The 25337-nt window shown below is 42.8% G+C and overlaps 2 protein-coding genes across 10 annotated transcripts in view; one reads left to right on the top strand and one right to left on the bottom strand.

The window, feature by feature from the left end:
- Positions 1–25337, top strand: part of Slc22a3 (solute carrier family 22 member 3) — a 101062-nt gene that overhangs the window by 70785 nt on the left and 4940 nt on the right. For 4 of the 9 annotated variants that reach the window (XM_074071039.1, XM_074071019.1, XM_074071031.1 and 1 more), the window contains 5 exons: positions 11141–11238; positions 11361–11575; positions 17680–17788; positions 18488–18600; positions 24721–24911. In XM_074071039.1, coding sequence (XP_073927140.1) covers positions 11141–11238; positions 11361–11575; positions 17680–17788; positions 18488–18600; positions 24721–24911 — 726 coding nt within the window. Of the gene's footprint in view, positions 1–11140; positions 11239–11360; positions 11576–14377; positions 14457–17679; positions 17789–18487; positions 18601–21852; positions 21953–22813; positions 24305–24720; positions 24912–25337 lie in introns of those variants that run through there. The other 5 variants (XR_012447227.1, XM_074071012.1, XM_074070994.1 and 2 more) reach the window with 5 other exon arrangements.
- The window catches only part of Plg (plasminogen), a 40899-nt gene continuing 40414 nt past the window's right edge, over positions 24853–25337 (bottom strand). The window contains exon 19 of the mRNA XM_074070970.1: positions 24853–25254. Within this exon, the coding sequence (XP_073927071.1) occupies positions 25093–25254 (162 nt within the window). The 3' untranslated portion in view covers positions 24853–25092. The remainder of the gene's footprint in view (positions 25255–25337) is intronic.

Here is a 25337-nt window from a genome sequence, read left to right as displayed (position 1 = left end):
TCCAGAGGCCAGCTATGTGGCTAACACACTTCACTATCAATGATATTCAGATCTGGAATCCCAGGAATGGCTTGTGCCATCTGATCACGGCTTGCACATAAAAGCATCTCATCTTTCTCTAAAGAACAGCCTGCCCTAACAAAGGACATACCAGTGAACGAGTTACCATATGCAGAAAATATTCTGCAAGTCAAGACTCAGACAAGAGAAGAGCTGTAAGTCCCAGAATTCATCAAAGCATTGTGACATTTGCTGAGGAGTGTGTAAACTACCTCTAAACTCTCCAACTGTACCTGAATTTCTTGGCATACACAAATGAAACTCAGGGTTTCTTGAATCACATGAGGAAGGAAAAATTTAGGCGTTTGGCAAATGTGGAAGCACTGAAAAGGAGGGGATTCTAAGACTAGCTCTGGCAATTCCTGTGAGTGATGTTGACCATTGCTGTTTGCTCTAAGGGGCAGAGCTGAGCTAGTCACACCCCTCTGTGCATGGTGTGGTCATTCGAGTCCAGCACTGTCTTGAGAGGGAGGAGGAACCTGATGCTGAGGTGGTCTTCTGAGCACAGTGAATCAGCACCTAGCTCCCATGCTGAGTCTAAACTAGTTTACAACCTAAAATCTGCCAACTATTTTTAAGGAGTTCAATAATCAGTAGCTTAAATATGCATTTCTGAGCTGCAGATCTCAGACAGTTGGCAGGTGTTACCAGGGAATGGGACACAGGTGTGAAGGTGTGCACAGCCTCAGACCCAGGTACCCATGCCTAGCTGTCATTCTTCCCCCATGTGGTCTTTGAGGAGGAGTAGATTTTTTGTTAGGAGCTAGACCAAATTCTTATCCTCTAAAGCATGTTTCCCAGGAAAGCCTGGGAACCTGTCATGGAAAGACAGGGGGCTCCTCTCCTCTCCCCGCAATACTCAAATATTTCTTTTAAGAATGAGAATTGCTGCTTTTCTTTTAAGAAATCAGTAATGCCTGCCATGCACACCTCTCAAAAAGAGATGAGTACATTTCATAAAGGTAAAAGGAGATGGTAAGATTTTCAACTCACCAATCCCTTGGTTAGTTTAACTAGAGGAATGGAAATTTGACTTGTTGACTTTCTTATGGCCAGACAGAGGCATAGCTTGTGGCTGGAAGTCAAAATGGATGGCATGGCAGCTCTGCCCAGGGTTATTCTGCCCAGGGTATTTCTTTGGTAAACTGACTAGTGCCTATGAATTGGAATTGCAGTAGAAATATAGTCATCCTTGTTTCTTTTCAGGAGTTTTAATGGTGTGATTGTATGTCAAAGATATTAATTACAAGAAACAAACAAAATCATAAAAGTTGCCATTTTTCAAATTTTAAATTGAACAGTCTTGGTTACTTCAAAATAGAAACTTAGTACTTAAGCATACTAAACTCCTATCAAGAAGAAGATGTGGCCAGCAGGGTGGCTTATGCCTCGCTACTTGGGAGACAGAGATCAGGAGGATTGCTGTTTAAGGTAAAAATATTCTTGAGGCCCCCTTCTCAACCAATGTCTGGGCACAATAGCACCCACCTGTCACAAAGCACAAATGGAAGGATTTCAGTCCAGGTCAGCCTGGACATGAAGCAAGACCCTACCTGAAAAATAATCAAAGCAAAAATGGCTGGGGGAGTGGACTGAAGTGACAGAGTGCCTGCTCAGCAAGTATGAGACCCCAAATTCAATCCCCTAGTACTGCCAAAACCAAAAATGGGCCATGGAATCTGCAGACTCTTTATTACTTGGGAGCGCCTAGGTTATGTGTGTCATGAATACTGCCCAAAGCTCCGTGGCTTAAACCAGTCAAGGTTTGATTCTTGTCTATGCCACATAGGTTCACAGGGCTCCTTCCCTGTCATCTTTGGACCATTGCCCCAAAAGATCTGTTCTAGAGGGTTAGGTGCGCCAGCTGTACATTCACAATCCATCAGGAGATTTGGGAGGGTGGCCCCATTTAATCATGAGGGACCAAGAGGAGAAATCTTATTGTGCCATGTAAGGTGGAGAAGAAGGAAGGAACCCAAAAATGTTTGTCAAATAGTGTTAATGATGACTAGTCAGATCTCTCTTCGAAGAAAAAAAACACTACTGAAAATACATACTGTGAGGAACAAAGAGTTGGTAAAGAAAACGCTTCATATTACTGCAAAGATTAAGATTGGACTTTACAACTGCTATAAAATATAATTGGTCAAAGCACAAACACAGTTTTAAAAGTTCCTATGGAAAGAAGTATGAAGACCCATGACTTCCCTGCCACACGCTGAGGGCAGAAGGAAGGCCGTGCCCAGGGGACAGGGCTTGCTGGAGCGTGTAGAAAACAGAGGCAATCCAGAGAAAGTCCCCAGGACTGTCCAGGCCTGGCTGGCCAGCAGAGACCAGGAAAGAGCTGGAGGGAGACAAAACCCAGCTGTGAGCTTGAAAGAGATACCTGGGAACCAAGGGGTGGGGGACACTTGGGGGTCATACAAGGCCCCATTGCTGGCTGGCCAAGAAGCTGGTAAAAACTGTAGGAAGGAAAGGAGGAGAGGGAATGTCCCCTGAGGAAAAGGCTGGCAGGAGTAAGGAGGCAGCTGGCCCCACCTGCTGGCTCCCTGAGAACACTGGCCTGGTCTGGCCCTACCACCATTGCCCCAAGCACTTTGTGATCAGTGCCTGACTGTTACCCTGGCTGTCCTCTGCCTGTGCAGAAAGTGCTGCTATCCTATAGGCTCAGGAGAGCCCTGTGTGCCCAGCAGAGGCAAGTTGCCTCTGTACCGGAATCCTGCTCACACCTGGGCAATTGGAGCAAATGACCTCAGGAGTGTGCAGGAGATGACCCGATGGCTTTGCCTGCTACTTGTCAGGGTGTTGAGGACCATGTTCTCAAGGAAAGTCCTCCTGAAGCATCAGGAGGCTAGGAAGAAGGGGCCCTGAGAACTGTGATGGGTAGTGTAATGGCATTAATTTTTATTTGTGATACAACAGACAATTTGCCTTCTTGACATTTTTATGGCCAGATTTTTCTCCCTCTTCTAAAACAAACCAACCAATCCTTGGCTAACTAGTATCTTACTCAATTTGCCAACTCATAGAAGTAAAAATTGTGTCTGTACTTGCTACCGTTTGATGTTGAGAACTTTTCTATTTCTGGAAGGACTATCAGTGCTCTTGGTGAGTTTTATAACATGCCTCATTTAGTCCATGCTAACGTGAGGTTTGGTGCACTCACCCCCATTCTGAGTCTCCCCAGTTAGTGTTTTAGAACCAAGAATGCATTTTCCTTCCTGCTTCTTCTCCCCTAATTTTGCACACACCCCCTGCAAAAATTAAAAATAAAACCTCAGCTTTGTTTTGAAGAAATGAAGAGATGTTTTCACACATGGCCCACAGCTGCAGCCTGTGATTTTGCTAGTGCTGAGGCTGCGCTCAGGTCCCCCGTGGGGCCTCTCAGATGGCGGCCTTTGGCTGTTCTGTGGTGCTGGGCCATAGGCCAAGTCACAGGAGTTGAGAGAAGGACTCCTCTAGGACAAGTGGAGCTCATGGAGTGAAAGGCTTGCTCCACAGAGGATCTCAGGAAGACCCTCAGGCCTCCTGCTGTCTGCCCCTGCTCTGTGCAGTACTGTAGCCCCTGACCTCATGTGCACTGAGGCACTGAACCATGGCTCATTGGAACTGGAATGTCCCCTGCCAGCAAACTGCCCAATGGATTGCAAAGTTTTCATCTGAAACAGATGATATAAGACATCTCATGAATGACTTCACATGTATTACACGTGAAAATGACAATACTTTGGACAGACTGGATTTGATGAGATATAGTATTGAAATCAATTTTGCTGCTTGTTTTTATTGTTTTTAATGTGACCACTAGAAAGTGTCACCTTCCTGGCTCATGCAATATGTTTATTGGGCAGACCTGTCCCTGGTGACTGGGCTTGAACATTTATGATCATTGTACTACAAAGTTTATTACAAATATTTCTTTATGAGCTCTTGCATAGAAAATATTTTATCTACTTTTGTTTTAGAGTATAATGGGAGTTTCAAAAGTTGCCAAAGCACTACCGTAACTTGGCAAATTCTCCTTTATAGAGACTGGGTAAGGCTATTTCTGCCCGGAAGATGGCTACAGCTCTGTAATATAGACACTGAGTCCTGGCCCTTCTGGGGCTGACCTTGATGTGACTAGTTGGGTCACCCATGAGGCAGTAGTTGGAAGGCCATGGATTTACCCGCAGTAAATCCATGTCTCCAGGTACCTTCCCAGCCCCACCATGCCCCCCATTTTTGGTACTCATTTGAAAGACCTAGGAGCAAGTTAGCATGAAGGGATTCCATATTCTCCAGATCCATGGTCCTCAAGTTCTCACATAATATTTTATTCACACAGATTTCTTGGAGATCAGAAGCTTTTAGGCAGAACCTGTAGAGAACTTGTGTTGGTCCAGGCACCAGATCAATCACCATGATGGACTCAGAGCAAGATCACAGCTCTTCATCAGGGCCATCTTTCCTTGTGAAATGGGACCTTGTGAAAAAGTCACCTACTGAGAATCACCAGATGAGTTTACAAGGCTAGGAATGCTGGCATTGTCCCCTCACCCCGCCTGCACATGAGAGGTGTCTTTCCCTCCTTAGTGGGACTCACACTTCTTCCCAACTCAAGGGCGCCAGGAAGAACTAAGTTGTGCACTGACTCAGGGCTTCCCACGTTAGTCCTCTGGGGATGTTGTTAAAATGCAGATTCTGGGCAGGACGGGCTTACTGAGCCTCTAGGTGTGGTAGGTTGAGGCATCCTTTGGGAACTAAGATTCTCAAAGTATTATTTCCTTGTGCACAGCACATTTGTGGACAATCACCCTGCCTTTAGCTTGGGAGATCAGTGATGCTAAATCCATGTGAAGTATACCTGGTGTATTTAGGAAAATACAGCATAGAAAGACACATATAGAAATATTTTTTTAAAAAAAAAAGGTACAGTGACAGTTGTCATTGAAAAGGGGTTCATGACAGGACACCTTTTTGCAACATTTTTTTGTGTGTTATACCACCAACTACAAACCAGTGTTAACTAAATTATCAGCTGCAAGTTGATGACACCCAAATGTTATTTAAATAATGCTAATGTTGATAGCCTCCATTATTGAGTACTTACTTTTGTACTGGGGTGTGTGTGTGTTCATGTATATACTATCTAATTGAATCTTCAAAATACTTAATGGAATATCAGTATTCTTGTCTTACTCAGGAGAAAAACCAAGGTTCAGAATTTTAATGACATGTCAGTTAGAAAAAAAATGTTCTGAGCAAAATACTATGTCTCTGGCCTGAGCCCAGCTGGTTGTCAGGTTTTGACCTGAAACCAGTTCTCTGTGTATGTGTATGTGTGTATGTGGTGGGGGTGGTCTCTGAAAACCATCTTCATAACAGATGGCTACTTGTAGTGTCTTTCTCTTCCTTGGCAATTTAAATTAAAATGTCAACTTGATGAAATATTTCGGAGAGGCACCAGGAAGAATTTAAAGAGAGCTGAACTAATCAGAGAAAGAGATGAACAAAGTACTCTTTTAACATGGAGTACATTGTTGTTGATAGAAAACAAAGTCTTGGCAGAATTAAAAGACAATCAGTGAGATGGATAGCTCAAATAGCAATTCAGCTGGGTAATAAATAAGGAAGCAGCCATCCCCAATGGGACCTTGAGCAAGACCTTGTTCAGTGAGTGGTATTACTAGGCAACAGGCCTCCAAACAGACAAATATCATCCAGAGCAATTCCCTGCTTCCTTTGCTCCAAATCAGAGCTGGCATGCCCCATTTGGATGGCATAAAAGATAGGACAAAATAGAATGCCATGCGTAGAAGACAGCGTATTGCATGGTTCTATGTCTGAAATTCTAGAAAAAGTAAAACTCACTACAGAAAGCAGATCAGCCTGGCCATGCATGACCCAGAGGAGGTGGAGGGAACTAACTTCAGGAAATTTGGGGTGGGTCATGAGGGAGTTTTGGAGAGTCATGGAAATGTTCCCTACCATGATGGTAGTCTATACATTTGCCAAAACTCACTGAGGACTACACTTAAAATTGCTGAATTATGTTGTATGTAGATTATATCATAGTAAAGCAAAACCTGGAGTAGCATTTTGGTTCTTTCATATCTGACTCACCCTAGGCAAAATCTACTAACCCTTTGGCAATAGAAAATCAGCAGCTGGAGAACAAGACGTTATGTAAAAGAACGACGGTGGCAGTGGGCACTGCGCATGAGTTGGCTGGACTTGACTGGATGAATTCCGTCCAAGATACAGCTTTTAGTCTCTCGAGGTCTCTGGACACCCAGAAAGTGGGTCATCTTTCAGAATATCTGCGTCACTCTGGAGAAGATGGTAGTAAAATCGAAGACCAGCTGGATTTGTTCTGAAATGTAACAAAATACTTACTTACTTGGAAGTACTATTAATCCTTTCATTAACTGGACTGAGGAGATTGGGTTTATAGTCTCAATTATTTTCTCTTGCTATCAACAGTGAATATTCTTCTGGAAGAGGATTGTTTAGTAAGCATTAAACTTGTACTTTGGAAAAGCAGAGGTCATGTTACTGCTTGATTGCAAATCTCAAAAGTTTGAAATTAAAACTCCTAACAAGTAATTTTGCAGAACGAATTGCTGTATTGAAGCAATTATTTTAAAAGTAAAATTACTTTGCCAAAAATATTCAACTATTAATGCAAAAAGCATTGTTCTGGACTGGATTCTTCAGATAATTCTGCTTTGGGCAACAAGTAACAGAAAACCAACTTAAATGTGCTTACACAGTAAGGACATTCACTGGCTCCTGTGTCTGGAATTCTTTTCACAGCAGGGTCCAGGGTCTGCCTAACAGGGTCTCAGCAATTCCATCAGGCCTGCTTTTCCCTCTCTCCACTCTGCTGACAGGGGTTCCCTCATGGCCGTAGGGTGGTTGCTGCAATCTCTTTGGGCCACCATTTTCTCACTCATTACCTGAAGTGAGAGAAGTATTTCCTCAGGAACCTCTGAATTAAGAAGAGTGAAGGACTTTCGCAGAAATCCTTTCTTCATTGGTCCAAATTAGGTCACATGCCCACTTCTCAGGAGCTCAAATTGGGTCACATGACCACTCAGAGGAAAAGATTACTCTTAGCTCTCAGGCCTCAGGAGGCAGGGACAGCTCACTTGAGAACATGAGTTGATTATGACGCTATGGATGGGGGAGGGGTCTCTATTAACAGAAAAGAAGTATAATACTGACTCAACAATTAGGTGAATTAGTATTTAATTTAAATCCATTACTTTAAATGGATTTACAGATGATTTACAAGAGCAATATAGATTTTATCTTTTATTTTAAGAGAATAACTTATAATCAAAAAGAAAAGTAAAAGCACCATAATTCCACTATCTCATAAGAACCATGAATGAAATTATACAAACCTATAATCATTACTCATAGTGCAGACATAACACAAAATAATGTTTAAAATACAGACTTTGGTATTAGGCTCCTGGTTCCTATGCTTATTGTCTGCACATCCTACTCAGCTACTTGCCTTTCCTAAGCATCAACTGCTTCCTTTCTAATGGGAGCAGCAGGAGATCTGTGTAAATTCCTCCAGCATTAACCCTCTGGCTCTGGGTTCAGAAAACCACAGCCTGCAGGCCTGACCCAGTCTCCACTTGTCCTTGTAAATCAAGTTTTGTTGGAACCTGTTGTCTATGACTGCTTCCATACCACAATGGCAAAGTTAAGCAGTTCCAGCAGAGAACTTAGAGCCCACAGATCCAAAAAACACTTATCATCAGGCCCTTTGCACAAAAAGTTTGCTGACTTTTTGGCTGGACCTTAGGACCTCTACTGTCTTGTCACCATCTGATGTCTTAGCTCTGTGCTTGTCCGATGACTGGAGAGCTGGCCAGGAAACACGGACATCCAAAGAGCTAGTGTGAAGAGGAGAGATGCCCCATGACCGTGTCACTTTGAAATGGCTGCAGAGCATAACTAGCTGATTGATCTGCACATGAATAATTAGCTGAATGAAATATATGATGTATGATTTCCCTTTAACTCCAGGATGTTGACATTGGGCCTGAATGAAAGTGACTTTGTTCAGAGTCTTATCTATGGATACAAGTCATAGCTGTAGGCAGAAAATAAATAGGCTGAAGAGAAAATACGAGAAAGAGTCTGTAATAAATTGTTGTGATGATGCTTTTGAAAAAAGAGACTGTTGCCTCTGTGTGTGCTGGGTGGACAGTGGAGCTGGTGCTCTGATCAGGGAGTCCTGAGAGAGAAGAGTTGAGTCTCACACACCCAGCAGATCTTGTGGAAGAGCCTGAAGGGAAAGACAAGAAGCAGTGCCATGAGTTAAGTCATGATGCTTCCATTCGTTGGTTGTTTTAATCCCAGATTTCAAGATCCTTAAGTTATTTGACTGAAATCTAATGTATCTAAATTATTCTAATCAAATTTAACTTTTTCATAAAACAGTGCTTGAACTAAAGGGTTTTTTTAGTCAAGTTCATGGTGTCTTTCTTTACAAATATAGAGAAATGGTCAACTACAGAGTTTTTGAGGAATCACAGCTTTTCCTGTATTCAGCCTTGCTATGTGAGGAGTGAGAACAGGGGTCTCTAATTGTCTGGTTCCAAGTCCTAACTCAGCTATCTTCCTGCTACTTAATCCTTAATGTCCTCAGCTTTTTTTATTTATAAATTCAAATTAATAAGAGTGCTAACTTTAAAGAGCTTTGATGAGAAGTGATTGAAATAATCCACGTACATAGTCCGAATCTAACGACTTACACCATTCCCTAGGTGTCAGCCGTTTTACTGTAGGTTATGTATAGAAATTCACTGTAGGAAACATTCTGGTAATAAACCATATAAAAGTAAAGGTATATTGTTAGAGGGGCTGGCAGAGTGGCTTAAGTGGTAGAGCACCTGCCTAGCAAGCATGTGGCCCTGACTGCCAACTCTAGTCCCACCAAAAACAAAAAAAGTATATTGTTGGAATGTCCAAGTTCTTATCTGATCTCTGGCTTATTTTTGGAGAAGAAAAGCTGAACATAAAGAAAAAGCCCTCATTGGTGTCTTACATTTAAAAGGTTAGCTAAGGACCATTTAATGAGCATTGTATTGCTTAGAATCCAGGTCAACTTCCTGTTGAATCAAGAGACCTAAGATATGTAGTGACAGAAAAGAGAAAAGTATTTTTTTCTCTGTAACATGTCCCCCAGAGGTAAGTAGCCCTGCTCTGACAAAGTGGCTTGGTTCTTTGAGGTGTTCCATTTGTCTTGTCTCTCCACCATCACCTGTGATGGGTTATGGGGTTGAACCTCACCATAACCTCACTTCTTTTTCTGTCCTTCAGGAAGGGGAAGACAGTAAATGAAGGACAAGTTTGTCCTTCCAAAGGATGGGGCCTGACACTTGTGCACATGACAGCCACAACCACCTCCTTATTGAGGTCTCAGTCACAGGACCACCATAATTGGAAGGCTAGGAAAAAGACTAGCTAGCCAGCCATGTGCTCAACTACAATTCCATAGATTCTGTTATCATAAGACAGAAGGAAAGAGTGGACAGTGGAACTCATCAAGAGTCTTCCACAAAAATGTCATGGAAACTATGACTTGTTGACTTTATGGCACTGATTGATTTTAGGATGCATAATCATTTTATGTATCACTAAGGAAGAAAAACCATGCTATTTAAGCTGACATATTGATTATCAGAAAATTTAAGAAATTTTAAAATGTGCCGGAGGAGGTAAAGGGGGAATGTGACTTGGTATGGAAGAAATATTCTATTGGGAAGACTTAGGCAAAGAAAGTGATATAAAGACTGTCATTTTCAGTCTTCTTTTGTATGGGTGGCTTTCCCTGGAGCACTTGTGGGCCCATTGAATTTAATGTTTAGAATAGGTGACTGACAAGGTTTCTCAGTGTGGATTTGTTCTAAGTCAAATTCTGTGACTATAGGTGGGGAGATGCTTGGCTCAAAGGCTTGGGGAAATGTATCTAGATTTCCACTCCTTCTGAGTCAGACCTGGAATTGAGTAAATGAGTAAACAGCCAGAAGAGGTCCTGTCTTTAGTAGTCAGGGTTCTTGCTTAATAATAGGGCAACACTAGGAGGGAACACCTAGACCAGGGCACTTAACTTCTTGCTTCCACATTCCATCATTAAGCAAACAGTTGTTGACCGCTAAGCAAAGACACTGTGATGCAGTCCCACCCCTCTCTGGAGCTCCAGAGTTCCTAGGGGGAAAAGACAAATAGCTTAATCAGAGAAAGCAGTTGTATAGGAGCCATGATGGAGCTGTGGAGTAGAAGCACAGAACTAGGAGGCAGCAGTCCCGTTCCAGGGGGAGGGGGTGGAATTGGAACCGAGGAGGTGTGAGGCCATCCAATCAAAGGTACAGACTGTGAGGCATGTGAACCTGTGGGCCAGTGGTCACGGCTTGGATTTGGGCTGTGACAACTTACCAGACTGGAAGCAGGATGGGGCTAAGAGGTTTGGTTTTGGCTTTCTTTCCTTTGCAGTGTCTTGTACACAGTAGGCCAACAACGGTCTCTGTTGAACTGAAGTGAAGAAAATGCCAACTTCTTGGATGGCCAAGTTGAGATGAACTGAATTTTCCTGGATCAAAAAGATGTCAGATTTCAATAAATGACAAAAGAAAACAATATCTTTGGTGCAAGTTCCTGGGCTTGTTATTTTATTGGTCAAAGACTTGAGGATTTGCTATATAAATATTTGACTGGATTCTCATTTGTTTACCCACTTTTATTCCACTTTAACCCAATTTAATAAGTATGCATGAGGTTTACTTTAAAACACATCTTTTTTTCCTTGTTCACACAGAGCAGTTTAGCCTAAATGCTGTGTATTATCCTAAGAACAGAGTCTCAAATGAGTAATCACATCTTTGTGGATTTGACATTCAAAACACCAGAGGATGAGCTCTTTCATCCGTAGGTTTTAAGACATAATTATGAAAGGCCCCAGGCAGTACAGGAAGATAATTTTATTCTGTTGCTTTGAATCTAGTTCATAAGAAAATGATTCTATGCAGGTGTTTCTTGCTATCTGCTGCTACTGAAATCTGCTTTTCTTGTGTAGATCACTGGTACAGATGAGGAAATTAGTAATCCATCCTTTTTAGATCTGGTGAGAACTCCCCAAATGAGGAAGTGCACACTTATACTTATGTTTGCTTGGTAAGTCTGACTTGTGATGGATTTCAAAGCTTGTGTCAAATTTACAGTGTGCCCTTCCTTCGAGTTGGGTAAGGTTCTGTCTCTTACTTGCCTTTCTCTGGTGTCCACCAATGTTGCTGCAGGTTCACAAGTGCAGTGGTCTATCAAGGACTTGTCATGCGTCTGGGAATTGTGGGAGGCAACCTGCACTTAGACTTCCTCATCTCAGGACTCGTGGAGCTGCCTGGAGCCCTTTTGATCCTATTAAGCATTGAGCGCCTTGGACGCCGCCTCCCTTTTGCAGCAAGCAATATAGTGGCTGGGGTGGCATGTCTGGTCACCGCGTTCTTACCAGAAGGTAATCTTCAACTTGTTTGGCAGCTTCTGAAGAATCTGTAAAAACTGAAGTCAAACGATCAAATACGGGGGCAGGGGTCACTTGTTTTTAGGAACTGTGCCAGTGCATCACGAGCTTGACACCAGGCAAGGTTTGGTGATGTCACTCAATTTGCTGCTTCATCAATGTAAAGACTGAAGATAAGGGATTGGTTCTATAGATTTCTCTCTTTTCTCAATTTTGAAGCTCATTTTTTAGTGAAATAGACACTGTGTCAAATGTAGCTCACAGTGATGGGGTTACTTTTAGTCACCTCTGTCTGACTACCTTTTGTGATATGACTGACATTGTTTAGTGTATTTCCTGAGCCTTTCCCATGTCACTGGCACCATGCTAGACATGGACACCTCAGACAAGAGGAAGATGTGGTTCTTGGCTCTGAATGGTTCATGACATGTTAAGGAATATACACTCTTTAATACTGCCATAAACCATGGTGATAAATGAGCTAACAGAATTTATACAGGATTTAGACACATAAACGGAAGGAAGGAAGGAAGGAAGGAAGGAAGGAAGGAAGGAAGGAAGGAAGGGAGGGAGGGAGGAGGAAGGTGGGGACGAAGGGAGCTATTGATTAATCCAGGGAGTTGGAGATAAGGGAATCCAGAAAAGCTTCCCAGAAGTGAGAACTAGGTTTGGGCAAAGAATGAAGTATACCAGATAGAAAGGAAAGGAGCAATTTTTCCAAGGTTCTGTAACCACAGTATTAGGCCAGTGGTCTGACGCAGGTTCCAACATGTCAGGTCCAGCCATTTGCCTCAAAGGAAGAAAACAAAAGAAAGATCAAAGGGCAGGAAAGGATTTTAATAAAAATGGCCACTTTTGGAAGACAGAAATTAAGCATTTCAGCCCATCTTTTGGGGATTGACATGACCTCTAGGTTTAAAAACAGAAAGAATTGGAGCAGAGGGTAAGAGGAGTACAAAACTAAACAGCCTTGGTCAAAGTGTGGTCTGGGTGGTCCTTATCTCAGTCTGGTTCTATAAGATAGTCAGAAGAAGTCCTTAATGCTTGAGGGGACAATCCGGTTCTCACAAGATGCTTGCTCCTGCTTGGGGGTGATCCCACCAGGAGATGAGAGTCTGTGAGACTCTGCTCTTTCTGGACTCCAAAGTGACTAAGGCTTAGGACAATGACTGGAGACTTCCAGGTGTCTTTTCAGGGGTCTAGAACAGGAGGTTATAAAAGCTGACAGTGAGAGACCTCGGCTACTCTTACCACTGTGTCTTCAGCCTTGAAGGGGAATGAGATAGGTAGGGGTATAACCAGTTTTTAGACAGGCACCCCTAGACTGGCTAACATGCACTGAAGTAAAGGTGACTCTTGAAAACTGACCATGGGGACATCAGGCTTTTGTACTGCTTGTGGTTACCTTGCGGGCCCAAGTGTGGAGTCTCTTAGTGCCTGTCACATTCCCAGAAGCATGAAAACTTCTGTGGGTTCAGAAACTGGTTTCTTGTTATCCCTGGAGTGCAGGAGAGGAGGCCTGAGGGCATCAGTCCCCAACATGCCTGTCCTGCAGGCCTTGTCAGGAGCTTGACCTGTCCTATGAGCCTCAGGAGGAGGCAGAACTGCATGCAGCAGTTTGGGTCATGGCTGCTGCTGGGAGGAAAGAGATGCCGAGAGCCAGGATAAGGTTGGGTCAGTAAGGCTGGGATGGGAGAGCGGGATTTCCTTCCAGAGATATTGGAAAGGAAAAGTTTTTCAGAGCTTGAGGACTGAGAGATGGGGTTCAGGATAGAGAGGAAAGAGGAGACTAAACGCATGATCAACACAGCACAGGTGACCTCTGCCACCAACACGACAGGAAAGAGGGAGCCTCTAAAACTCCCCAGGGACAGGTGGATTCAAGCAAGTAAGTTATTTCTGTGTTCTGGCTGTGGAGTGGGGATGTACAGAGAGCTGGGCTCTTGGACCATCCTCTGTGTCTGCACAGGAGGCTGTCCTTCCCGGAGACTCCCGAGAATCAGAGAAGACACATTGTAGAGGTCGAAACACTGGGAGGACATTTACAGGACACTATTAATTATGCAGGTTTGTGGGGTTCCAAGACATCAGGTAGAACTTACTTGAGCAAAATTACAGAACTACCAATCTTCAGAACAGAAAAAGAAGGATGTGCAATTCCCCTGCCACATTGGAATACCTGATGACAAACAAAAGGTTTATCTTATTTTCCTTGAGTGTGTGCAGTAACAAAGCAGCACGAGCGAGGTCTTGAAACAGCAGCAGATTCTCCCACCACATTCTGAGAACAGAAGTTCAAAATCCAAATGTTGCAGTACTGAGGTTTGAACTCATGGCCTCACACTTGCTAGGCAGGTGTGCTCCACCATTTGAGTCACTCCATCAGCACGAGCCTTCTCATTTCTTGACACCTCTCCAAGCTCTGCCTCCACTTTTGCATGACATTGTCCTCTTTGTGTCTCTGTCATCTACAAAGACCCCATTTCTAAATATGGTCCCGTCCCAAGTTTCCCAGGAGACATGAATTTTGGGGGACCCTATTCAACTCCCTAATAAAATTAACAGAGTCTAAGAATTGGGGTAGCTGTACAATAGCTACTCATCAGTGTGTGTCTACTTAGTATTCATGGTCAGCCACTAAACTAGAAGGTGGGTGGAGGGGTGAAGAATATAGACATATTCAAAGTGTAGAATTTAAATAAAAGTTTGGGGAAAGGAGAAAGACCATTAGTGAGTTCAGTTGTCTTTCTATTTTTGTTTGCTTTTGGATTTAACTTGAAAATATATTTCCCTAAGATGGGGTCTTGTGCTCTCAGCACATGTGGAATAGAGATGAAATCTTCACTGCATATGGAGCCAGGAAATTGGGAGAAAGGTCAGTGCTGTCTGTGGGGCCAATTGCTTCTCCATGAACAATCACCCGACAGTAATGCGCTACTAGAGTGATTGGGATGGTTTCAGTGCCTGCTGAGTTCGACATGATCCCAGAACACAACAAGCAAGGTCAAAGCAAATGGGTGGGGTGGGAATGGAGGTATTTTGCTGAGAACACACTGGAGAATATAAGGCAAAGAGGTAACTTTTCTGCTTGGTCCAGTCAGTTTTCTCAGCAAGACTGCAAATGAATTCTGGACACATTTTATTCGTAAATTCTGCAGACTTGACTGCTTTTATAGTCACATCAGTTGTGACTGATCCCTAACATGAGCTGCAGATATGAACAGAAGTTCTTCCCTTGAGGGAGCAGTCCTTGCAATTTAAAGATGCTTTTGGACTTGAGAACCAGGACTGTCAAATTAGCATGCGAAAGCTGTTCTTCCAAGCCCTGCTAAACATCAGTAGGCAGGACCACCCCCCTGGCCAGAATGCTGCTGAGCCTTTTGGAGAAGTCAGCTGTGAAATAATGTCACAGAAAACAGTTTAGCTGGCTCTCCCTCCACTGAACCCAACTTTTCATAGTCTGAGAATAACATTCTGGAAGAAGAAATTGTCTTTCTGGCTGTGTCCTCGTCTAAGACTTGCTGCTTTGGGCATACATTTCTGAACTCTAATTAAAGTCTGGAAAATAAAGAGCTTGCCTTATCTGTAGCCATCTGTCATTTTAAATTTTAATTTGTTTAAGATGGATACAGAATTAACAGTTTAGGTAAGTCTTTTTGAAATGAAAAAGTTGTCTTTTACTTTTTCTCTGTAAGAGAAAAGTAAATCCATGCATCTCCATCTGCATTTCTCCTAGGCCTTTTCACTACGTGTAATTTCAGAACTCAGAGCAGATGGCACATTCAGAGGAGGCTGAAAATTAGATTTTAAGTTCTGTGTCCTTTCTTCAAGAAATGAGCCATTGCTTTCAATAATCTTAGTAGCTTGAGCAAATTCCCGGAAGAACATCATGGTCTATGTTCACATACAACTGTGATAATTTCAGCTCACTTTTAATTTTTTTGTTCTTTAAGACCAAAAGATGCCTATTGTCACCTTAAAACTATTGTCACCTTAAAACGAATTTAGCCTATCGCTAAAGGTTTTCATATGTCTACATAGTTATTCGCACATAATTTATACCTGTTAATAAATTGGCTTTTTTCCACTCTTCAGTCAATGAACAGTGAGTTCAGTACCTTTGGGACTTCTCTTGTTACACATTTCAACAGAATCTCGTTCCAGAGTAGAGCTGGATCTCCTGCTTGGGAAAGAGTTGAGTCTTTAGACTAAGGTCACTATGTAGGACAGACACATCTCCCATATGGCTGTCAACCTCATGGCATTTTCTGTTTTACTGAATTAACCACATATTTTCCTGAGTTAACCACACTCTCTATCGTGTGTGTATGTTAATTTGGTTCCTTGATTTTTGTTCATTTTTTCCACATCAAACAGTTCTAGCCTCAGTTGTAAACCTAACAGGCATTGAACTTATGCAAGGGACTCGCGGATAGAGAAATCAGTCTTGGTTTGGTAGAAAAGAGACCTCTGACCAGCTAACCTGGACAACGAAGTTATTTCCACAGAAGCCCCCTAGGAGGGGGACCCAGCCCACCAGGCTGGGACCCAGGGAATTGGGTGAGCACTCCCAGCAGCACCTGCTCATCCAAGGACAGAAGTGGAATGCATTTCCCAGTCCCTCCCTGGCCTTCATGACAAAGTGCAGCCTAAATAAAACACATGTTTACAAACTGTTCTGTGCCAGAGCAGATGGTGGTCCAGTGCGTGAGTGTAACTCAGATGTTCCTCTTTCCCTGATGTAACCGTCAGTGTGACAGCTGCAGGTGTTCTCGTCTGGAAAGACGTCAAGTACACCAGGACATCCTCAGCCAGTTTGCAATTAAAGTGCAGGAAGCTAGGGCTTCCCAGCAATAACCTGGACTCTTGAACCATCTTTTCCTCTGCTTGCCCTCCTGACAATTGTTTTATTGAGTGGATTTCTAGGTTTTTTGATTTGTTGACTATTCTCTAGGGAGAACAAGCATAAACACAGCTAAGCTTGATTGTTTTCTTTCATCCTCATTCATACCTACTTTTTTACTTAAAAAAAGTGCATTTTGGAAGGTATAAGAATTCTCTAGAAGACTGAGAATGAGCTGGTGCTAACTGAGCATCGTTGAGCACCATGAGCACTGAGCATCCCTAACTTTGCTTTGGAGGGCAGATAGGCCTTGTTTGGATAATCACAGGTCCTCGTACCAAGTCCTCTGGAAGGATGACAAATTGCACGACTCTCAAGAAATTTGGAATCCTGACTTTTTAGAAATAAAATGAGGAATTCTTTCTGCCCTCAAGACAAAAGAAAGAAGGCAGGCATGGTGGTACGTGCTTATAAACCGGGCACTCAGGAGGCTGAGAGTGGAGGCTCAAAAGTTGCAGGCCAGCCTGGGCTGCATAGTGAGACCCTGTCAACAAAAAGGAAGGAAAGAAGGGAGGAAGGGAGGGATGGAGAAGTGAGGGAGTGATGTTTCATAGGAATGTTTGGCATTTCCCATAGTTACTATTTTGAAACAGATGAGCCAACTGGTGTGTAAGAATCTGGCTCTTTTCTGACGATTTCTTTGGGGAAGTCACATGACTGGAGATAAAGAAGACAAGGAGTGACATATGCCTTAGGGATAGCACACAGAATTGACATCCCCTTCCAAAGATCCCAGTCCTCAAAGCCTTACTACTGTGTGAAAACCAAAGTCAGCTCAGGAGAGCCATTTCCCTGGTCTGTGCAGAAAGAGAATGGGTGGGCATCTGACAGTGGTAATGGTTGTCAAGGGCACAGTGGGAGACTAGCTTCCAGACAAAGACCAGTGGACCTGGGTTCTCTAAGAAGGCACTGCTTAGAACATTATTTCAATGTATTGACTGCTCAATAAATGGTCCTTGAATTGTATTTCTGTAATCTATCATTGCTCAGAAGGCCAACTCTAACACACTAAAGATTAGCTATCATCCTGGTCGTTGTTGAAGCTTGTCTAAAATATTGGAAGTTTCTAGCCTGTGTACTTAAAATTTGCAGACTTAAGTCTGGGGAATGCTATGCAAATGCATTTTGTTGTTTTGTAAAATGTTAGTGAAATCAGACCTCTAATTCTCCCCTTCCAAATGTTCTGTGCTTGCAGGGTTACCATGGCTGAGGACCACAGTTGCTACCCTGGGAAGACTAGGGATAACCATGGCCTTTGAAATTGTTTATTTGGTAAATTCTGAATTGTACCCAACAACGTTACGGTAATTCCAACATATATGTCATGATTTCTCATAAGTGACTCTGCAGCTAAATGCTTCCATGCGTTGTGATGCATTTGCCTGGGCTGAATTTGGCCAGTAATGAAGATATGCTTTGAGTTATAGCTGCTTTTTGCATTGCTATCTGTACATTTTGTGGCAGAAGTATTTTTCTGTCAGTGTCTTCAGACATAGCTGTAGTTTTGTGGAGAGTCATTAACCTTGGAACTAGAGGGCTCTTGGTGTATTTGCTTAGACTGCAGGCTAAGTTTGTGCTCCTCAGCACCACCCCGTTTAAAAGCTGTGATCTCTCTTCTGACTGCATCACATGTCTTGCATTTGTGAGCAACTGGTTGTTGAATGAATACACAAAAGAGCATGCATGCATTCGTACAACTTGGCTTCCCTGGGTAGGGGATATTCCAGCTGGCACACCTTGCCGGGTACCAAGTTGACAACAGGCGATTGAGCTGATAATGGGTCAAAGTCTTTCCACCGACACTGCAGACTTCTCCACCCCCTTCCTGCAAAACAGTGCAGAATGGAGATGGTTTGCTCAGAGTCCAAGATGGTGGTGGTTGTCGAAGTTAAAAGCAATAGAGACAAAGTGCTATCATTTCTGTAACTTAATATGTCTGAATATTTTAATTGTTTCAAATTTATGTAAATTGCTTTCATTTAAAACTATTTTTCATTTTGTAGAAACTTTGGAGTTTCACTGTGCTCAGCCTTGTGTGATTTTGGGGGAATCATAGCACCATTTTTGCTCTTTCGACTGGCTGCCGTGTGGCTGGAACTACCTCTGATCATCTTTGGTAAGAACTCCTTGTCTATGCCACTCTCAGCTGTTACCGATTAGTGCACTGACAGAACCTGTAACGATTACTAGGTTTGACGCTAATGATACCTATTTCTTCTTTTTATGGTCATTGTTTCAATTTTGAGGAGTCGATCTAATTACAGAAAAATCTGAAATGCTAAGTGATTGTAAGTTACATTAAAGGGTGATACTAAACAGTGTTCATGTTAGCCTTTTCTGTTTAGGTTCTGAGTTAAAATCAAACACTATGAAAGGTTTTTATAACATTAGGGAATGGAAACACACATTTTCAGACCAAATTGGATCGTCATATTGTTATGTTTAAAAATTAGCCTGAAGAATAATTGTATGTCTAAATGTTCACTATCCATCAGATCTTAATTTGTTTTGATGCTAAAAACACTTTGTTGAAAGAAAAGAGGACATAAAATCACTTCTACTATACCCTCGCCCTCAAGTTCCACCTCCTTCCTCTCCAATCTTTGTAGAACTCAGGAAGCAATAGACTGCTGGAGGGACCTTAAGCACTTTGGTGCAGCACCTCTCCAGTTCTGGTCCACTGTCCCATCTGTACCCACCACCACCACCACCACCACCACCACCACCCTCTTTAGCACAAAGGACACAAGTGGGCCCCTTGCTTCCCCTGCCTTTCCTCCACTTCCACTTCATTGCTCTTGATAGAAAAAGGTTTTCATTTATTGTTTAACAGTTGAGATTTGAATGAAAACATCAAATTCATGAGTACATACTTCTGATTCAGGCGAAGTTCCTTTGACGATGCTAGGGAAAGAAAGTCAACTCTAACCACTTGATCCCAGAGAGCTTCATGCAAGTTCATTTCAAATGATTTTATGGGATTTGATAATCAAGATCGCTGTTCATTCTGTGACCAGCATGGAGAAACAAAGAGGACACATAATCCATCCAGGACAGAATGGTTTAGGAGACTTACTGGCTTAGTTATTGGAGCTTGCAACTCGATCTACAGATAATTGCTGCCCAAACTGGCCAGGGGGTGAGGCAAGCCCTTCCCTCCCAAAATGGGCTGAGAAAAGAGTCAAGTTTCTAAAACCCAGCACCAATACAATGTGACTAATAGTGAAATCACATCACAAGAACATCTAGCGCCATTAGGCCAAGGGGAGAAGGTTGGGAGGAAAGACACAAGGTCTTGGTAGAAGCACTGTTCATTTCCAAGTGGTGGGAAGGCCAGGAGCAAGAGGAAGACCGTGTTCTCTTACCCCAGTCATTATAAGGTGGAGTCTAGTGTGTAAAGTGGGGTTGGAAGGGCATTGTCACCAGGGGAAGACTGTACAGCTCATAAAGGCTTTTCTCAGATGGGCACAGGCTCTGCTCCTTATCCAGTGGCAGTGAGGAGCCACTGGGGAGAGTGTGCTGGGGAGAGCACAGCTGGATTTGCCTCTTAGACATGCAAATGAATTGGGAGGTGACAGTGATGACTGAAAAAAGATGTAAGTGAGTAAGAAACCATCAGTCCCATTGGTCTAAGAGGCAATGGCAGTGAGAATGGAGAGGTAGAGACAGGTTCAGGAAGCACATTAGGAGTCAGGTTGGTGGGCAGGATAGGAAACATGGCAGCAGAGGTGTTAGGTAATTAGGCCCTGGCTCCCACATGGTCCCACAGATGAATAAAGGCCCTGGTGCAGATCTGCAGAAGGCCATGACAGAATGAGTGCCTCTACACATCCAAGGTAAAAAATGAAGAATCCAAGAGGCTGTTCTGAGCCCAGGAGGAGGCTCAGACTTGGGGATCAGTGTGGATGCAGATCCCAGCGAGGCAGGGGCAGTGACAGAAAGTGGAACACAGGAGCTGGGGAAAGTGTGAGAAGAGGGGAGGGAAATCCGATGAGCAAAGCAGGGAGGTTGAGGGGAAGTGGGTATGAGACCGGACCAGTGATTAGGACCTGGCAGCAGTACCACTGGATCTGGGGGGAGGAGGTGGTTAGTGAGCTGGCTAGAGCAGGACCAGGGAGGACATGGAGCAGAGCCCATATTACAGTAGGGTGAGGTGGGGTCTGACATGAGTGTGATGTAAGATGGTGCTGGAGCAACTTGTCCCAGCTTACCAGAGCCAAATGTGACATTTTCAAGAATTTTGTGAGCCAGTTACATAGAGCCATCATTGAAAATTATGGTATATAAAAGCTACTAAAAGCAGAAGTAATAAATACATTTCATCAGTCGCTACCTCAGTTTCTACATTTTTTCCTGTAATGAGTGTCTGGAGATTACTTAGCACTGCTCTACCTTTATGGTGAAATACCATAGACTAGAGTGCTACCCCTCATCTCTTCCCAATGTGCCACATTCATCGAGGCAGTGTTGGTAGCTTGAAATGTCTACACCACGGAAATGGACAAAGCTACCTACCAGTTAGGGCTTTATTTTCCAAAGCTAGTGGTAAACATTTACTAGCATGGAAAAACTAGGAGAGGATGCTGTTTCAGGAATTTTGGCTCTAAGAACAGAAAATGGAAATGGTAACAGGAGAGTGATATGAGGTTAACAGAGGCTCCTTGAAGATTAGAGTTTGAGTGTGTTTGAATGCCTCTATGGACAGCTTGAAGATGCTGGAGAGAGTGGATTGATCATATAGTGAGGAGTCCCAAAAAGACAGGTGTATGTGAGCCTTGTCCTTGGGCAGAAGTGGTGATAAGTGTCAGAGCGTGACAAGACAGGAGGGACAAAGGGCAAGAGTGGAATGAAGCTATGACGTAGGGAAACTGAAATGGAGGATGAGTCTCTGCTGCCTTCTGTGTTCTCTGTGAGGCATGAGGTGAGGCCAGGGGTGTCTGGCACTTGGTGGGCTCTCCTCTCAGTAAGCGCAGTCGTGCACCACAGAAAGATCACAGCATTTATAGCGGTGACCCCATAAGGTTACATTACCCAGTGACATCACAGCCATTTTCATTTGCATAAGTACACACTATAATGTTCCCACAGCAATAAAATCACCTAAAAGTGAGTTCTCACTCACTTCTCAGAATCTGTCCTCATCGTACATGACACACAATTAATTGCCAAATGAATAAATAGTGAAAGTGTGCCAAGAGCACAGAGCTCATGGGACTGGGCAGGACTTGAGGAGGAGGGAGAACTTTTGAGATCCTGAAACAGCAGATTATGAAGAGGGTGTTGCTGTTGAGGTCTAGGTCTAGGGCAGGGAGGCAGGAGGGGGCCTGTGTGTCCATGGGTCAGCCTGTGTGCCTTCCCCATTCCATAGGTGTCCTGGCTTCTGTCTGTGGTGGTCTCGTGATGCTTTTACCTGAAACCAAAGGTATCGCCTTGCCAGAGACAGTGGACGATGTAGAAAAACTTGGCAGGTATGGTACACAAGTCAACACACCTTAAATATGAGACTAAAAGCAGCATTTTAAGTCATGGGGGAAATGATGGTATTGAGAAAACTGAATATTCGCAGGAAAGAAAACACATTAAATCTTCATCTCATGTCCTAAGCAAAAAAGTTCAAAGTAGATTTAAGAGGTTAGTGCTTAAAAAAAAAAAAAAGCTATAAAAGAATATGGGCTATTTTTAAAGTGTGATTGAGAAGCATTTCCAAGTAAGGTGTTGAAAGTCAGAAGTGATCTAAAGAAAGGGACAGATTGATGATGTGACAGAGTAAAACAACTTAAATGTGTATTAATAGGGATCGAGTGGAAAGATATTCAGAATAAGGATTACTCCTCAGACATGGAAAGAGTTGGGGCCTGTCTTTTGGAGCCACCTGGGAAGCTTCTCAAGAATGATTTCAAAGTAACACGAGCAATGTGTTATCATATCTACTACAAATAGACTAATCTAGCTACATGGAGGATGGATTGATAGATTAAAGATAGATAGAATAATAGATGATGGATGGCTAAATAGATAGATAGAGACAAGGGAAGCATGTCACGCCCTCTTCCTATCTTCTGATTTGTCCATCTTGCCAGTAAGCAACCAATGGGATATGGCTGGGGATATATCTATATCTATATCTATCTATCTATCTATCTATCTATCTATCATCTATCTATTTATCTATATCCTTACGAAGGTTCTGGGGATGGTTAACCAGTATTTTTTTTTTCAAAATAGTGTCAGAAAACAGGACAATGAGATCACTGTATAAGTTAGCTATTTCCTCTAACTGATTGCATAATCTTCCAAAGGACTTTACCTGTTCTCCTTTGTTTGGTCAGTTCACATTCTCATCAATGTGGCAGGAAAAAGAAAATCCAGGTTTCCAGCTCTTATGTTTGAGACCTCTGCAAGGCCAGAAGGAAGGGGCTGTGTGGCGCCAACCCTTTGGAGAAGCTGAGTCTGGCAGGGATGTGCCTGGGTGCTTCAGCTCTACTCCATGGTGCCATTCCAGACATCTTTACAACCATATAAAGACACATTATCCAGAGAATTTTTATATGATATTGGATGAGTTACGATTTATCACACTATTGAAGTTCTGGGGAACACAAAAAACATGGCTGGTATGGCAAAACGCCTCTAGGTGCACAGTCCTTCTAGGTTTTCTCTTGCATTGGAGCGGTGCCTCTGACCACAGGGTTAAAGAGAGACAAGAGGCCTCCACCTGAGTCTCATGACAGCTCCACCAAGAGGCAGGTTGATGGGAAAACCAAGGATCTAGGATGGACGTACAAAAATCGTTTAGCCAACCCAACCAAGGGATGAGCACCTGACTGAGAGCTCTGAAGAGTCCATGGAGAATAAAGGTTTGGAGGTTCCACCTTTTCTGTTTGCCTTGAGTACCACACCCTTCAGAGTGTGAGCAGGTCAGGTGTCTCTCCTGTCCACCTCCTCTGCAGCATCTGGGTTTAGGCCTCATTCCATAAGCCAGAACAGAGCTGTGATGCAATTGGAATTCAGCTCTATTATTTATAGAGATTATTTGGGATGTTTTTGGTTCTTCTTTAATGGACATCAAAAGACACAGATTCCATTCTTTACTGAACAAAACCCATGAATTACGATTTGCTGGGTCTTAGGAGTTTAAAAACAAATGTTATATTTGTGAGTTTAGTTCCTATGGTGCCCATGGATAAGTGTAAGAAAGAAAAGTTCTCATTCGATCTTGGCAATTTTGACTTATCTTAGGGAAAAGCTTATGCTTTTGCTTAGAGGGAAGGTCAGTGATAGTCGTGCTTAAAAGAATTAGCAGCAACTTTAGACATACTAATGAGGGATTTGACCTTCCTCTTTTGTTGTAAAGACTTGTGAAATGTGGAACTTAAGTATTATGTGTTTGTATGTTGCATTTGTTATATCTTCAGACTCAAGTACATATCTCATGCTGAATTTTTTAATGAAAAGCTTTGTATGGGCAGGCAAAATGGGTACCAAAGGGAAACCTTGCCAACAAGGAAGACATTTATATGTGGAGGAGATACGTACAGTGTGTGAGGAGTTTACGAGATGCGTGTGCTGATGTGAAATAAGTTTCTTAATCCTTCCAGCACATCAGAGTTGAACGTGACTGTTTTAGTCATCAATAGAGCACACACAGCTTTTGGAAGACTGATTTGCCCTGTATTCATAGATGTTTGCAATTTTGCTTTTTTTTGTGTTTCTTTGCTGTGAGATGGCTGTTGCTCTTTGAAACTCACCTTTGGATTATATTTTGAATTGATATTTTTGTTTGGCATCAATAAAACATTTTAAATTATTTTAAAAATTCATCATTTTCTTCTGGACGTGTGTCACCATAACAAAGCAATGTGTGCTATGTGCTATTTCCAAACAGGGCGGCTAATGAGTATTGGAAAATAAGTAATCCACCATCAACCCGGGGTTGTTTTTCTTTGCACGCTCTTGGCACCACACTTGCACTCGGATTTCACCTGTGATAACTTCCAGACCCTTAAATGGGCTGTGTTATGCTGCCACTGCCTGGTCCATGCCACATTATACCAACTCTCCGCTCCATGTCCCCTGGGCTCGGCTAAAGTTGAGTCTTCAGTAACAGATTTCATTCCCAAGAATAGAACTTGTTCTCCTGACTCCCCCTACATGTGGCAGGCCATCTTCAGCTGACAAAAATCAATGGACAAGTGACTTACTAGAGTTCTCAGCTCCCTTCTCTATGACCTTGCAGGCTGCTTAGTCTTGGGTACAACTGTTCATTATGGAAATGAGATAAATCACTTCAATCTGGTCATTGGAAGGGGTAGTGTGGCTGAAGAACATGAAGATATCAAAGACCTCCCCCCCAAAAAATTAACTCAAATCAAAGTAAGTACTGAGTTTATTTTCAACAAATATAGCTATGTTGCCTTACTATTATAGCAGTCCATGGACAGAAAAAAACTTTTCCACAATAATACAAAAAAATGTTGAGGGCATGTGGTAGATGGTATAAGTACAGCATCTTAGTTTGATTACTGTCCACTATTTCTGAGCGTTCTAAATTCTCTACCCAAGTTCCAGCTTTTAGATAAGTTGATGCTTCTCTTTGTCTCCCATTGGGTTAGTAATTTTTCATCACTTCTTCAATCCAAGTAACAAACCTTGAAACACGAACGTAGACACCCGGTTTATTGGGGCGTGCACAGCCAAGACCCCAAGAAGTGACTCCTTGTAAAATGTATTTGTCCTTCTCAAAACAAACCAGAGGTCCTCCACTGTCACCCTGGACAAGGAAGGGAAAAGTCCATATGAGGATTAAGCTGCCCTCTTTTATTATGGGATGTCATCCTCTATTAAATATGCATG

The sequence above is a fragment of the Castor canadensis genome, chromosome 1, assembly GCF_047511655.1.
Source record: "Castor canadensis chromosome 1, mCasCan1.hap1v2, whole genome shotgun sequence".
Lineage (NCBI taxonomy): Eukaryota > Metazoa > Chordata > Mammalia > Rodentia > Castoridae > Castor > Castor canadensis.
The sequence above is the reverse complement of the archived record's forward strand: the minus strand, read 5'-3'. Positions and strand labels throughout refer to the sequence as shown.